Below are 13,919 nucleotides of genomic sequence, written 5' to 3' on the forward strand. Positions count from 1 at the left end.
ATATAGAGTACAGTATATACATATGCATATGAGATGAATAATGTAGGGTAAGTAACATTATATAAGGTAGCATTGTTTAAAGTGGCTAGTGATATATTTACATCATTTCCCATCAATTCCCATTATTAAAGTGGCTGGAGTTGAGTCAGTGTCAGTGTGTTGGCAGTCTCTCTCCCTCTCTCTCTCCCTCTCCCTCTCTCCCTCTGTCTGTCTGTCTGTCTGTCTGTCTGTCTGTCTGTCTGTCTGTCTGTCTCTCTCACTCTCTCTCACACTCTCTCTCACTCTCTCTCACACTCTCTCTCACTCTCTCTCACACTCTCTCTCACTCTCTCCCTCTCCCGCTGTGTCTGTCTCTCTCTCCCTCTCTCTCTCCCTCTGATGACTGTCTTCTGTCCTGTGTAGGGGAGTTGGAGAAACAACAGGGCTCGAAGGGAGTGTCAGCTAAGAACAATGGCACTCTGGAGCTACGCAGCAAACAGGGCTCCCCGTCAGGTGTGTGTCTGTGTACACATGTGTTTGTGCACCTAACCTAAGCTAACGCGCAATACTGTGAAACATACTACTCTCCAGACACACATGCTCTCATACACACACACACACACACACACACACACACACACATTTGTTTTACAATCCTTGTGGGGACCAAACAATTGTTTCCCATTAAAAATCCTATTTACCGTAAACCTAACCCTTAACCTAACCTAAGCCTAAAGTAGTATTTTTCCTTGTGGGGATCGGTGAAATGTCCCCAAGTGTCCGGAATCTCCTTGTTTAACTATCCTTGTAAGGACATCTGGTCCCCACAAGGACAATAAAACCAAAAACATACACACGCCATTGATTTTGGCCTCATGTTTCCGTCAGCTCTTATGTTGGTGTCATTTTGATTGACAGGCAAGCAGGACCTGGATGAGAACAGTGGACACAATGCAGTGGAGGTAAGTGCTCACTGATAGGCCAAGTCTTAATGCAGGTAAGTGTTTATTTGTATCTATTGTCACTGGAGCAGAGGCCTAGGCACCACAGAAGTTAGCCTGACCTAGCATAACGCTAGTGCGTCTGTATGTGAGTGAATGGGTGAGTGGGACTCTATTGAACTAACTATTGACCCTATTGAACTAACTATTGACCCTATAGAACTCCGATCAGACAATACATCTGCCCCCCATATAGCATGACATATCCATATACAATACCAGTCAAAAGTTTGGACACACCTACTCATTCAAGAGTTTTTCTTTATTTGTACTATTTTCTACATTGTAGAATAATAGTGAAGACATCAAAACTATGAAATAACATATGGAATCATGTAGTAACCAAAAAAGTGTTAAACAAATCAAAACATATTTTAGATTCCAGATTCTTCAAAGTAGCCACCCTTTGCCTTGATGACAGCCTTGCACACTCTTGGCATTCTCTCAACCAGCTTCACCTGGAATGCTTTTCCAACATTCAGTTCCCACATATGCTGAGCACTTGTTGACTGCATTTCCTTCACTCTGCGGTCCTACGCATCCCAAACCATCTCAATTGGGTTGAGGTCAGGTGATTGTGGAGGCCAGGTCATCTGATACAGCACTCCATCACTGTCCTTCTTGGTCAAATAGCCATTACACAGCCTGGAGGTGTGTTTTGGGTCATTGTCTTGTTGAATATCAAATGATAGTCCCACTAAGCGCAAACCAGATGGGATGGCGTATTGCTGCAGAATGCTGTGGTAGCCATGCTGGTTAAGTGTGCCTTGAATTCAAAATAAATCACAGACAGTGTCACCAGCAAAGCACCATCACACCTCCTCCTCCATGCTTCACGGTGGGAACCACTCATGCAGAGATCATCCGTTCATCTACTCTGCGTCTCACAAAGACATGGCGGTTGGAACCAAAAATCTCAAATTTGGACTCATCAGACCAAAGGACAGGTTTCCACCGGTCTAATGTCCATTGCTTTTGTCTCTTGGCCCAAGCAAGTCTCTTCTTATTATTGGTGTCCTTTAGTAGTGGTTTCTTTGCAGCAATTCGACCATGAAGGACTGATTCACACAGTCTCCTCTGAACAGTTGATGTTGAGATGTGTCTGTTACTTGAACTCTGTGGAGAATTTATTTGGGCTGTAATTTCTGAGGCTCAAAACTCTAATGAACTTATCCTCTGCAGCAGAGGTAACTCTGGGTCTTCCTTTCCTGTGGCGGTCCTCATGAAAGACAGTTTCATCATAGCGCTTGATGGTTTTTGCGACTGCACTTGAAGAAACTTTAAAAGTTTAATGTCTTAAAGTAATGATGAACTGTCGTTTCTCTTTGCTTATTTGAGCTGTTCTTGCCTTAATATGGACTTTTTTTAATCAAATAGGGCCATCTTCTGTATACCCCACTACCTTGTCACAACTGATTGGCTCAAATGCATTAAGAAGCAAAGAAATTCCACAAATGAACTTTTGACAAGTCACACCTGTTACTTGATATGCATTCCAGGTGACTACCTCATGAAGCTGGTTGTGAGAATGAAAAGAGTGTGCAAAACTGTCAAGGAAAAGGGTGGCTAGTAAGAATCTCAAATATAAAATATATTTAAAATGTTCTAACAATTTTGGTTACTATATCATGTGTTATTTCATAGTTTTGATGTCTTCGCTATTAGAAAATAGTTTAAAAAAATATATATATAAAAAAAAACCTTGAATGAGTAGGTCTGTCCAAACTTTTGACTGGTACTGTAAATGTCCTTAGTAATTGTTCTAGGTAGGTAGGTAATAGTAGTAGGTAGGAAGTGGTTACTGCATTATATACAGTTGAAGTCGGAAGTTTACATGCACCTTAGCCAAGTACATTTAAACTCAGTTTTTCACAATACCTGACATTTAATCCTAGTAAAAATGCCCTGTCTTTGGTCAGTTAGGATCACCACTTTATTTTAAGAATGTGAAATGTCAGAATAATAGTAGAGAAAATGATTTATTTCAGCTTTTATTTCTTTCATCACATTCCCAGTGGGTCAGAAGTTTACATACACTCAATTAGTATTTGGTAGCATTGCCTTTATATTGTTTAACTTGGGTCAAACGTTTCAGGTAGCCTTCCACAAGCTTCCCACAATAAATTGGGTGAATTTTGGCCCATTCCTCCTGATAGAGCTGGTGTAACGGAGTCAGGTTTGTAGGCCTGCTTGCTCGCCCACGCTTTTTCAATCCTGGCCACAAATTTTCTATAGGATTGAGGTCAGGGCTTTGTGATGGCCACTCCTATACCTTCACTTTGTTGACCTTAAACCATTTTGCCACAACTTTGGAAGTATGCTTGGGTTCATTGTCCATTTGGAAGACCCATTTACGACCAAGTTTGAACTTCCTGACGTCTTGAGATGTTGCTTCAATATATCCACATAATTGTCCTCCCTCATGATGCCATCTATTTTGTGAAGTGCACCAGTACCTCCCGCAGCAAAGCATCCCCACAACATGATGCTGCCACCCCCGTGCTTCACGGTTGGGATGGTATTCTTCGGCTTGCAAGCCTCCCCTTTTTCGTCCAAACATAACGATGGTCATTATGGCCAAACAGTTCTGTTTTTGTTTCATCAGACCAGAGGACATTTCTCCAAAAAGTACAATCTTTGTCCCCATGTGCAGTTGCAAACCGTAGTCTGGCTTTTTTTATGGCGGTTTTGGAGTAGTGGCTTCTTCCTTGCTGTCGAAATAGGACTCGTTTTACTGTGGATATAGATACTTTTGGGACCGTTTCCTCCAGCATCTTCACAAGGTCCTTTGCTGTTGTTCTGGGATTGAGTTGCACTTTTCGCACCAAAGTACGTTAATCTCTAGGAGACCAAACGTGTCTCCTTCCTGAGCGGTATCATGGCTGCGTGGTCCCATGGTGTTTATACTTGCGTACTATTGTTTGTACAGATGAACGTGGTTTGAATTGCTCCCAAGGATGTCTTGGCTGATTTCTTTTGATTTTCCCATGATGTCAAGCCAGGAGGCACTGAGTTTGAAGGTAGGCCTTGAAATTCATCCACAGGTACACCTCCAATAGGCTCATTGACATCATTTGAGTCAATCAGCTTCTTAAGCCATGACATCATTTTCTGGAATTTTCCAAGCTGTTTAAAGGCACAGTCAATTTAGTGAATGTAAACTTCTGACCCATTGGAAGTGAAATAATCTGTCTGTAAACAATTATTGGAAAAATTACTTGTGTCATGCACAAAGTAGATGTGCTAACCGACTTGCCAAAACTATAGTTTGTTAACAAGAAATTTGTGGAGTGGTTGAAAAACAGGTTTTAATGACCCCAACCTAAGTGTATGTAAACTTCCGACTTCAACTGTATTGCCTGGGCCAGAGGTTTGGAGGTGGCCCTTTGGGCTTTCAGGTGAGTGAGAGAATGAGTGAATAGAAATGGTAAATTACCATAATTCTAGAGGGTGTTTCAACTTTTATTCAGTTGACATAACCTACCACAATACTGCTGTGTGTGTATGTTTCTGTGAGAAAACGTAGCATTCCACATGATCAGCAGAACTATAGTACCCAAAGGCTTTGCAATTACCACTCTGGAGGTGCTACATGACCTTTTGTATCCCTCCGCCAGAGGACTGGTGCACAGAGGCAAACACACCCGGTCAATGTGACATTCAGGGCCTGTTTAACAAGAGGTAGTGTGCTCGGGCTCCATTGAAACAAGGCTTTATTTGTTCTAACTGTCAACAGGCCCACTGCGGTATCAGTTAAATTGATCATCTTTGAGGTACATTATACATACAGTATCTGCTGGGTTAACGGACTGGGTTAAATGACTGGGTTAAATGACTGGGTTAAAGGACTGGGTTAAAGGACTGGGTTAAAGGACTGGGTTAAATGACTGGGTTAAAGGACTGGGTTAAATGACTGGGTTAAAGGACTGGGTTAAAGGACTGGGTTAAATGACTGGGTTAAATGACTGGGTTAAAGGACTGGGTTAAAGGACTGGGTTAAATGACTGGGTTAAAGGACTGGGTTAAAGGACTGGGTTAAAGGACTGGGTTAAATGACTGGGTTAAATGACTGGGTTAAAGGACTGGGTTAAAGGACTGGGTTAAAGGACTGGGTTAAAGGACTGGGTTAAAGGACTGGGTTAAATGACTGGGTTAAATGACTGGGTTAAATGACTGGGTTAAATGACTGGGTTAAATGACTGGGTTAAAGGACTGGGTTAAATGACTGGGTTAAAGGACTGGGTTAAATGACTGGGTTAAAGGACTGGGTTAAATGACTGGGTTAAATGACTGGGTTAAAGGACTGGGTTAAAGGACTGGGTTAAAGGACTGGGTTAAAGGACTGGGTTAAATGCCGATTTGGAGTTGTATTATTAGTAATGGAGGTATATTGTAGTTGTAGGTATGTCGTACCTCCCAAGGCCAAGGTGGATAGAGTACGTGTCGGTCTTAGAGATTGGGGGGGCTCCATTTGTCCTTGACCACCCTGCCCTGCCATGGGTCTATTCTGTCTGGATAAAGTGTAGCATGTATGGAGGAAGGTTTTTCATTGATTAATTATGTGCCATTAATGATATCTGAAGTTACAGTCATGAATCACATAACAGGTCAATTCATGTTGTACCCATGATCTATATACAGCCTGTAACACAATCTGCAGTATGTCCAGCTTGCTCAAAAGGAAGCTGAATATGTGTGACAGAGGGAGAGATGGATAGAGAAGGTGAAAGAGAAAGGGCGGGAGGGGGGAGGGAGAGAAATCAAAGGAAGAGCGTGACTCATTGTTCGTTAAGGACGATGATGAAGATAAAACATCTAGTTTATTACATTATGAATAGATGTACATCAAAAGCCCCGATGGAAATGGCATCCATGTCATCCATCTAGCTTAAGGGCAATACGGAGCCCAAACCCACATGAAAAATCAATATGGACCTGCCAATAGTCATTCTTGTCACAGTTCCATTACCAAGCTTGTATAATAATCTAAAGCAGGGCTCCCCAACTGGTGCCTGTGGGCCGAGGTTGGCACGTGGGTGGTTTTATTTGGCCCCCCAAGTTTACTGAGCAAAACATTTTCATTGTTGGACATAAAAAACTAACATAACAACAGACCAGGAAATCAACTCCCAAGTTATTTTAATTTGGGAAATCTGTTCCCAAATATTCCCCCCGGGGCCTAAAAATCTATTTTTGGTCCACCAGCCACTGTGTCAAGTAGATGAAAAAAATCTGTCTCACTTTACTGACCTGTACCTGCGCCTCCAAAAATGAATCTATCAGCGCTTCACTCACAGTGTGCAAAGCTGTTGCTGCGCAAGGTGGGATGTAGGATTCTTATTTCTTTGTGCGATTAGCAGCTATGAAACAAAACGGCAGAAATATTTTGAAAACAACTACATCAGCATTTCTTTGCTACAAATCGCACATTATGTTCATACTTGACCTTTGACTCTATTTTTATTCACAAATGCGAACATAATGCTCCACTGTAGAGCCCTGCAAATTAACCCCCCGCCAACGTGGCTGGTGGAATAGACATTCTTATCCGACAATACCTAAATCTACCTGCATTTGGCAGGGGGCTGGGGTTCATTTTATGCCCTGATTCCCATGCATAATAAAGAGACATGATCGTACTGTATATAAATGTAAGCCATGTTTGAAATGATTATGTTCTAATCAAATATTATATCTGTTTGGGCTTTTTTGCAGTCAATTTGCAATCTACAAATGATTTGTAATTATCTTCCGACCACCTGACCCTCCATTCAATAAATAATGGTCCCGCAGTTGAATCTAGTTGATCCCTGGTCTAAGGCCTAGCCTACCATGCCAAAGTTCCTTCCTAAGAGTCGCCCCTATCATACAGTGTCTTTGGAAAGTATTCAGACCCTTTGACTCTTTCCACATTTTGTTAGGTTACAGCCTTATTCTAAAATTGATTAAACCTTTTTTAAATTAAAATAGCCCATAATGAAAAAGCAAAAACTGTTTTTTAGAAATGTTTGCTAATTTATAAAAATAAAAAAATGAACTGAAATATTACATTTACATAGTGAAATTATTCAGACCCTTTACTCTTCTTGGGTATGGCACTATAAGCTTGGCATACCTGTATTTGGGGAGTTTCTCCAATTCTTCTCTGCAGATCCTCTCAAGCTCTGTCAGGTTGGAATGGGAGCGTCGCTGCACAGCTATCTTCAGGTCTCCAGAGATGTTCGATCAGGTTTAAGTCCGGGCGCTGGCTGCACTCAAGGACATTCAGAGACTTGTCCCTTGACCACTCTTGCGTTGTCTTGGCTGTCTGCTTTGGGTTGTTGTCCTTTTGGAAGGCGAACCTTTGCCACAGTCTGAGATCCTGAGAGCTCTGGAGAAGGTTTTCATCAAGGATCTCTCTGTACTTTGCTCTGTTTATCTTTGCCTCGATCCTGACTAGTCTCCCAGTCCCTGCCGCTGAAAAACATCCCCACAGCATGATTCTGCCACCACCATGCTTCACCGTAGGATAGTACCAGGTTTGCTCCAGACGTGATGCTTGGCATTCAGTCCAAAGAGTTCAATCTTGGTTTCCTCAGACCAGAGAATCTTGTTTCTCATGGTCTGAGAGTCTTTAGGTGCCTTTTGGCGAACTCCAAGCGGGCTGTCATGTGCCTTTTACTGAGGAGTGGCTTCCGTCTGGCCATTCCACCATAAAGACCTGATTGGTGGAGTGTTGCCGAGATGGTTGTCCTTCTGGAAGGTTCTCCCGTTTCCACAAAGGAATTTGTGAGCTCTGTGAGAGTGACCATCATGTTTTTGGTCATCTCCCTGACCAAAGCCTTTCTCCCCCGATTGCTCATTTTAGCAGGTCGGTCAGCTCTAGGAAGAGTCTTGGTGGTTCCAAACTTCTTCAATTTAAGAATAATGGAGGCCACTGTGTTCTTGGGGACCTTCAATTCTGCAGAAATGTTTTGGTACCCCTCTCCAGATCTGTGCCTCAACACAATCCTGTCTCGGAGCTCTACAGACAATTCCTTCGACCTCATGGCTTGGTTTTTGCTCAGACATTTACTGTCAACTGTAGGACCTTATATAGACAGGTGTGTGCCTTTCCAAATCATGTCCTATCAATTGAATTTACCACAGGTGTAGTCCAATCAAGTTGTAGAAACATCTCAAGGATGATCAATGTCAACAGGATGCACATGAGCTCAATTTCGAGTCTCACAGCAGAGGGTCTGAATACTTATGTAAATAAGGTATATATGTTTTTAAGGTTTTATACATTTGCAAAAAATTTGCAAAAACCTGTTTTCGCTTTGTCATTATGGGGTATTATGTGTAGATTGCTGAGGAGTTTTTTTTTTTAAATGTAATTGATTTTAGAATAAGTTTGTAATGTAACAAATGTGGAAAAGTCAAGGGGTCTGAATACTTTCCGAAGGTACTGTAAGTGTTTAATCATTTCCATAATGAAAGGGAACACATTCCTCCATGACAAGCACTTCCTGGTGGAAATTACACATGCCTGCATACATAATGAGGCTGATTTAGATCTAATTTACATATGAGCTACACCGCAAATGTGTTCAGCGGCTGATTAGCAGACTCCACTGAGAATCCACCTACAAGTGCTCTGTAATGAAACGCAGCTCATTCTCGATGTTTAGACAACTAGACATTTCCCAACATATCTCTTCGTTCCAAGACCCATATGTTTGGGGAGATGAGGGGAACTGTGGAAGGTACCCAAGCTGCATGAGTACTGCTGGGGTGTAGTCATACAGTTGATTAGCCAAGTAGTGGCCTTTCACCCTGCAAGCAAAGCAGTGCTCGCTTTGAGACTGAATTGAATTATGGTGTTTATTGTGAATTAAGAGGTCCATTTGTTTTTCCGAAACATGCACAAACGTGTTATGTCACCGAAGCCTTGAACATACTTGCTCTTTCAGTTTTTAAGGACATTTTCAAAACATGGGAATAGGGCTAAATAGGAATCGAAGACAAAGTAATTCTCCCTGCAACACCAAACTATGTAGGATGTACACAACCCCCAGTGAGAATGCTTTAGTTTTTAACCGAAAAAGTTTCACAGGTAGGAAAAGAAAGAGTTTCTTAGGAAACTTCATGGGAGGTCATGTTTAAGTAGGATGTCAAAACCCTCCTTGATCTTTGAAGGTATGACCAGGCCTGCTGAACAGAGCAGGCTTGGTGAGTGACCAGGCCTGCTGAACAGAGCAGGCTTGGCGAGTGACAAGGCCTACTAAAATGTGTTGTAAAATGATGAGGCATGCATTCTGATGAGTTTTGCCTGTGGTGTCTGTGGATGTCTCGTCCCCCTGTTGGTTTCACCTTCGTCTCCAGTTCTAATCCCCCCCCCCCTTCTATGTTCAATGGCCGTCTAAAAGCACCCCTCCCTCTCTCCTTCACCCCCAGTGTTCAGTGACCCTTAGTGCTGCACAGTGGTTTGAGAGGGAGGCACTCTGACTCCTTTAGAACCACCAGGCTCCCCCAAAAGAAACAACTGACCCACATCTCTCCTCTCAACCAACACCCCCCCTCTATCAACAGCCTCCCCCCACCTCTCCCACCTCTACACCAATGGTTCCAGCACCCAGTCTGAACTGGTCCCCCCAGCACCAGGGGGCGCACGTTCGCCCTCCAACCCTCCCCCTCTCTTCCCCCACCCCCCACCCCACGCATGCCAGTTGTGATGTGGTGTCACCCAAAAAAAGAGAAGAGGGCTGAGGGAGTACTAGAAGGAGGCCAGTCTTATAACATTTGATGCTGTCTCTGGCTGTTTTCTAAACTAGGTGTCAATTCACAACAGGCTTCATACGTACCAGCTCAGCAGCAGCGGGAGCTTGCCCAGGAGCCCCGAGAGTGTTGGAGCCCTTCTTAACCACCGGGGGGAGCTCTTGCAGCAGCCGCAGCTTCAGTCAGCCGCTGGCACCCCCCTCCACCACCTGCAACAGCTCCAGCCAATCAGCATGGGCGACCTTCGGCCCGACACGCTCATCCAGTGCCAGCAGATTGTCAAGGTGATCGTCCTGGACAACAGCGGCCATGGCCGCGTGGAGGCCTTCCTCAGCCACACCCCCACCCACGCCCATCATCATCACCATGCCCACCACCACCAGGTCATCCGGTCGGCCACCTCCACTCCTGTGAGGTCGCCAGAGAGCAAGGACGGTCACCAGCCCCCCTTACCCCCTCCTCCTCCCCCCTACAACCATCCCCACCAGTACATCCCCCCGGCGGACCCCCGCCTCAGCCTCCAGAGGACCCCAAGTGGCTCTCAAAGCCTGCTGTAAATAAGAGACCAATGAACCAATGACCCTCACCCACCTGACCTCACCCCAACCTCACACCTCACTCCCAACCTCAGCCCAACCCCACCCACCCCGCCCATGTCACTAACAGAACATATGTACATGCTATACATACAGAGACAGAGCTATAAAAAAAAGATAACACATCTATATGCATATATTTAAGGAAATAACAACAAAAGATGAATCGAGGTAAAGATTTAAAAGGAGGTGTGTGATAACGTCATGAGAATAATCCAAGTGGAAAAGAAGATGAATTTTACTGGATTCCATGTGTATTTTCAAATATTATGTAGTTTTAACAAATTTCTAGAACAGTTTTGTCAGTTTTAACTCTTTAAATATAGATCATATCATTGGTTTCTTTAGTTTTCTGGATGGATCTTTAGTAGTTAACAAGGAAGGACGTAGTACAAAATCCAGCACCAACCAACTAGATTCAGATGGATTCCACAGACTGTGATGTGAATGTCTTGGAGATTCCCTCCAAGATTGAACTTAATCTAAGAACGACTTTTGTTCACTTTTACCATTCATATCCTAACCTCATCTCTACTATGTGTGTGTGCATTTGATTGACAATGACTGAACAATGTGTGTGCCAAAATGACGGAAGTCTCCACCAAACGGACTACTTTGTACTCGGCTAGAAGAAAACTAGAAGAACTCAGAATCTCCTCCACTCTCACCTCGAGGAGTACCCTACATGTAAAAATAATTACAGCTAGCGATATTTCAGTGCAACCTGTCTCCTTTTTTGCAATGTGGTGGATTTATTCATTGAAATGGGAGACTGCTGTCTCTCTTTCTCCCCCTCTCTCTCTCTCCCTCTCTCAATCTCTCTCTGTCTCTCGTCTCTCTCTGTCTCTCTTTCTCCCCCTCTCTCTCTCTATCCCCCCCCTCTCTCTCTCTCTCTCTCGCTCTCTCTCTGTCTCTCGCTCTCTCTGTCTCTCTCTCTCTCGCTCTCTCTCTCGCTCTCTCTCTGTCTCTCGCTCTCTCTGTCTCTCTCGCTCGCTCTCTCTCTCGCTCTCTCTCTCGCTCTCTCTCTCGCTCTCTCTCTCTCTGTCTCTCTCTCGTCTCTCTGTCTCTCTCTTGTCTCTCTGTGTCTCTCTCTCTCTGTGATCTGAGGAGGTGTGTTATTTGTTACTCTCTGTGGTGTTGTTTTTCTTTATTTTCTATTATCAGGAAACACACTTCCACTGTCATCCTCCACAGATCCCCCGTCCAGTTACTGTAGCTAAGGATGATGGCATATGAAGGCAAGGCAACCAATCAGAAGGCTTACTGCCAAACCAAAAGCCAATAACAGCCCAGGAAATAAGCTCTTTATTTGCTGTCGTCATTGTTATATTCAGCTCAGGAATTCTTGACGTAAATGTTCTGGAATGTTCTGGAATGGTTTAGATTGCACATTTATTGTGTGCATGTGCTGTTATGCTGAGAGCATAACTAGGACCAGGAATAACTCCAGGCCCTAATCACAGCCAATAAGACTGGCAATTCCCACGATTCGCCCTTTGCCAGTCTGTAGATCTGTCTGCCAATACAATCCAACCAAAATGATTTCCCAGTGTATTTTGGAGTGCAACACACTCATTATGTTAAACATATGCACTGGACAAACATGACACTTGTAATTTCTCAATGCTGCTTCTTCTGTGTATCAAGATAGCCTTTTTATTTGACTTTTTTAAAAGCTTAGTACTCCAATATTCACATCATTCATAACAGCACTCAAATGTTTTGTCTGTTATTTGCTCATCTGTATTGAATGGGACAAGAATAATCTTAATCTCTCACTTTTCGTTCAGCTTAGTTTGTTAAATATCAAATTGGGTTGTCGGAGAGGACAACCGAGTTATCTCCATCCATGTAAATGCTAAGGTCAACAAAATGTAATTTATCTGAAATAGTTCATCGACTGCTCTGGTCTGAATGTGCCCATGTTTAAAACATGAGCTACATCAGGTGGTTTGGAATATATATTCGGCTGGCCCTCCTGGCCTCCTCTCATTCAGCCCTGCCGCTAGTTCAGATAATTACCAACCTGCTGTGTGGAGGTCTCCAACTCATCTCCAATCTCAGTCTACTTTATCTGTGAGGAGCGAGCCTCTGGAAAAACAATCTATTGCACCACGCTGCTGTGGGGGCTGAGAGGTTTTGTGTGTGTGTGTGTGTGTGTGTGTGTGTGTGTGTGTGTGTGTGTGATATGTATCCCATATCTCCTGTGTGTGTGTGTGTGTGTGTGTGTGTGTGTGTGTGTGTGTGTGTGTGTGTGTGTGTGTGTGTGTGTGTGTGTGTGTGTGTGTGTGTGGAGATTGTCCCTTGCCCTCCGCAGCATCGTGACTCCCGCTCACCAAGAGGAGATCTCACACGAATCTCTTCAGCGGAGATCCTTCCCCTTTTTAATGTGTCAGTTTCAATAGACACAAGGCTCTGTTATATTAACTGCTGAAGGGTGTTTAAAACAGGGTTACATATTTCAAATACTTCACTGTGTCAGTGTCCCAAATAGGGCACTGTTCCCTACATAGTCCCCTACTTTTGACCTATAGGCCCTGGTCAAAATTAGTGCACTGGAAAGGGAATAGGGTGCCATTTGGGACGCTCAGTGTCTCTTTAGGGTTTAACAGCCTATGGCAAACCAGAGAGCTGTGTCTGTATCCATTTCACACTCTAAGAACAAGTTAATCTGTTTTCTGTTCCTTTCGTCGTTGTCAATTCAACATGTGGAGTGAATGTGATTCTTCAACCCGGCATGACATTGGTTTTGTATGTATAGGAGGCCTATTGATACTGTGATACATGCTTTCCCTTCAAAGTCAACTTTGTTGTGCATGACTGAATTTGACAGAGTGCAGCACAGGGGATAAATATGTCATTATTCTGTCCGTTCACCCACAATGCATCAGAATGTGAAAAGCCTATCATTGTCTTTGTGGGCAAAAATGTGACTGTCTCCCATGAATGGAGTCTCAAGCAGCAAAAAGGAGGTTTAGTGGAATTGATTGAATGCTACTGTAAATTCGTTCAAATGACTAACCTTTTTCTTTGGATATAGACGAAAGGGCTCTGTGATGCTTAAAATGCACTGCTGTCGTTTCAGGTGACGCGTGGAACTCTTCCCTTCTGGGGGTTTTCTGTCACCTATGTTGTTCTATTGTCGCACAATGAGGAAGGGGGCCTTTTAGGAGGACAGGCTTGTTGAATTTGGGCATAGGTTTTAACCATCGCCTCCCTCGGTTGGCTTTGAATCCCTCTTTACCTGTCTTCTGTTCTGCAGTATATCAACATGCTATTAAAGATGGTTTCAGTCTATTCACCATACTGGATGTCTTCTGTTCTTTCCCTATGTTGTGCTGAATGACTGGGTGTAGTACACACAACTTTCTATTACACTCTATCAGAATCACCTTTATTCTCCCAAGTACATTTACACTTACCCACAATGCAATGTGCCTCAGTGAGAAGGTGCAGTCAGCAATAGACAATATCCAAGCGGAATACAGACAAGTCAACATAGACATCATACAATATCAGAACAGTAAACCTAAAACTCTGGAGTATAGGCTGATTACAGTGAGAATATACCATTTACAGAGGGGCTATGTCTATATAAGCATAG

General features: G+C 43.5%; 1 protein-coding gene across 4 annotated transcripts in view; it reads left to right on the forward strand.

Annotated features, from left to right (window-relative positions):
- The window catches only part of LOC110499847 (IQ motif and SEC7 domain-containing protein 3), a 208,364-nt gene extending 197,155 nt beyond the window's left edge, over nt 1-11,209 (forward strand). For 2 of the 4 annotated variants that reach the window (XM_036957099.1, XM_036957102.1), the window contains 3 exons: nt 403-492; nt 898-941; nt 9,776-11,209. In XM_036957099.1, coding sequence (XP_036812994.1) covers nt 403-492; nt 898-941; nt 9,776-10,276 — 635 coding nt within the window. In that variant the 3' untranslated portion in view covers nt 10,277-11,209. The remainder of the gene's footprint in view (nt 1-402; nt 493-897; nt 942-9,775) is intronic. The other 2 variants (XM_036957101.1, XM_036957100.1) reach the window with 2 other exon arrangements.
- Nucleotides 11,210-13,919: the final 2,710 nt, after the last annotated feature.

The sequence above is a fragment of the Oncorhynchus mykiss genome, chromosome 21, assembly GCF_013265735.2.
Source record: "Oncorhynchus mykiss isolate Arlee chromosome 21, USDA_OmykA_1.1, whole genome shotgun sequence".
Lineage (NCBI taxonomy): Eukaryota > Metazoa > Chordata > Actinopteri > Salmoniformes > Salmonidae > Oncorhynchus > Oncorhynchus mykiss.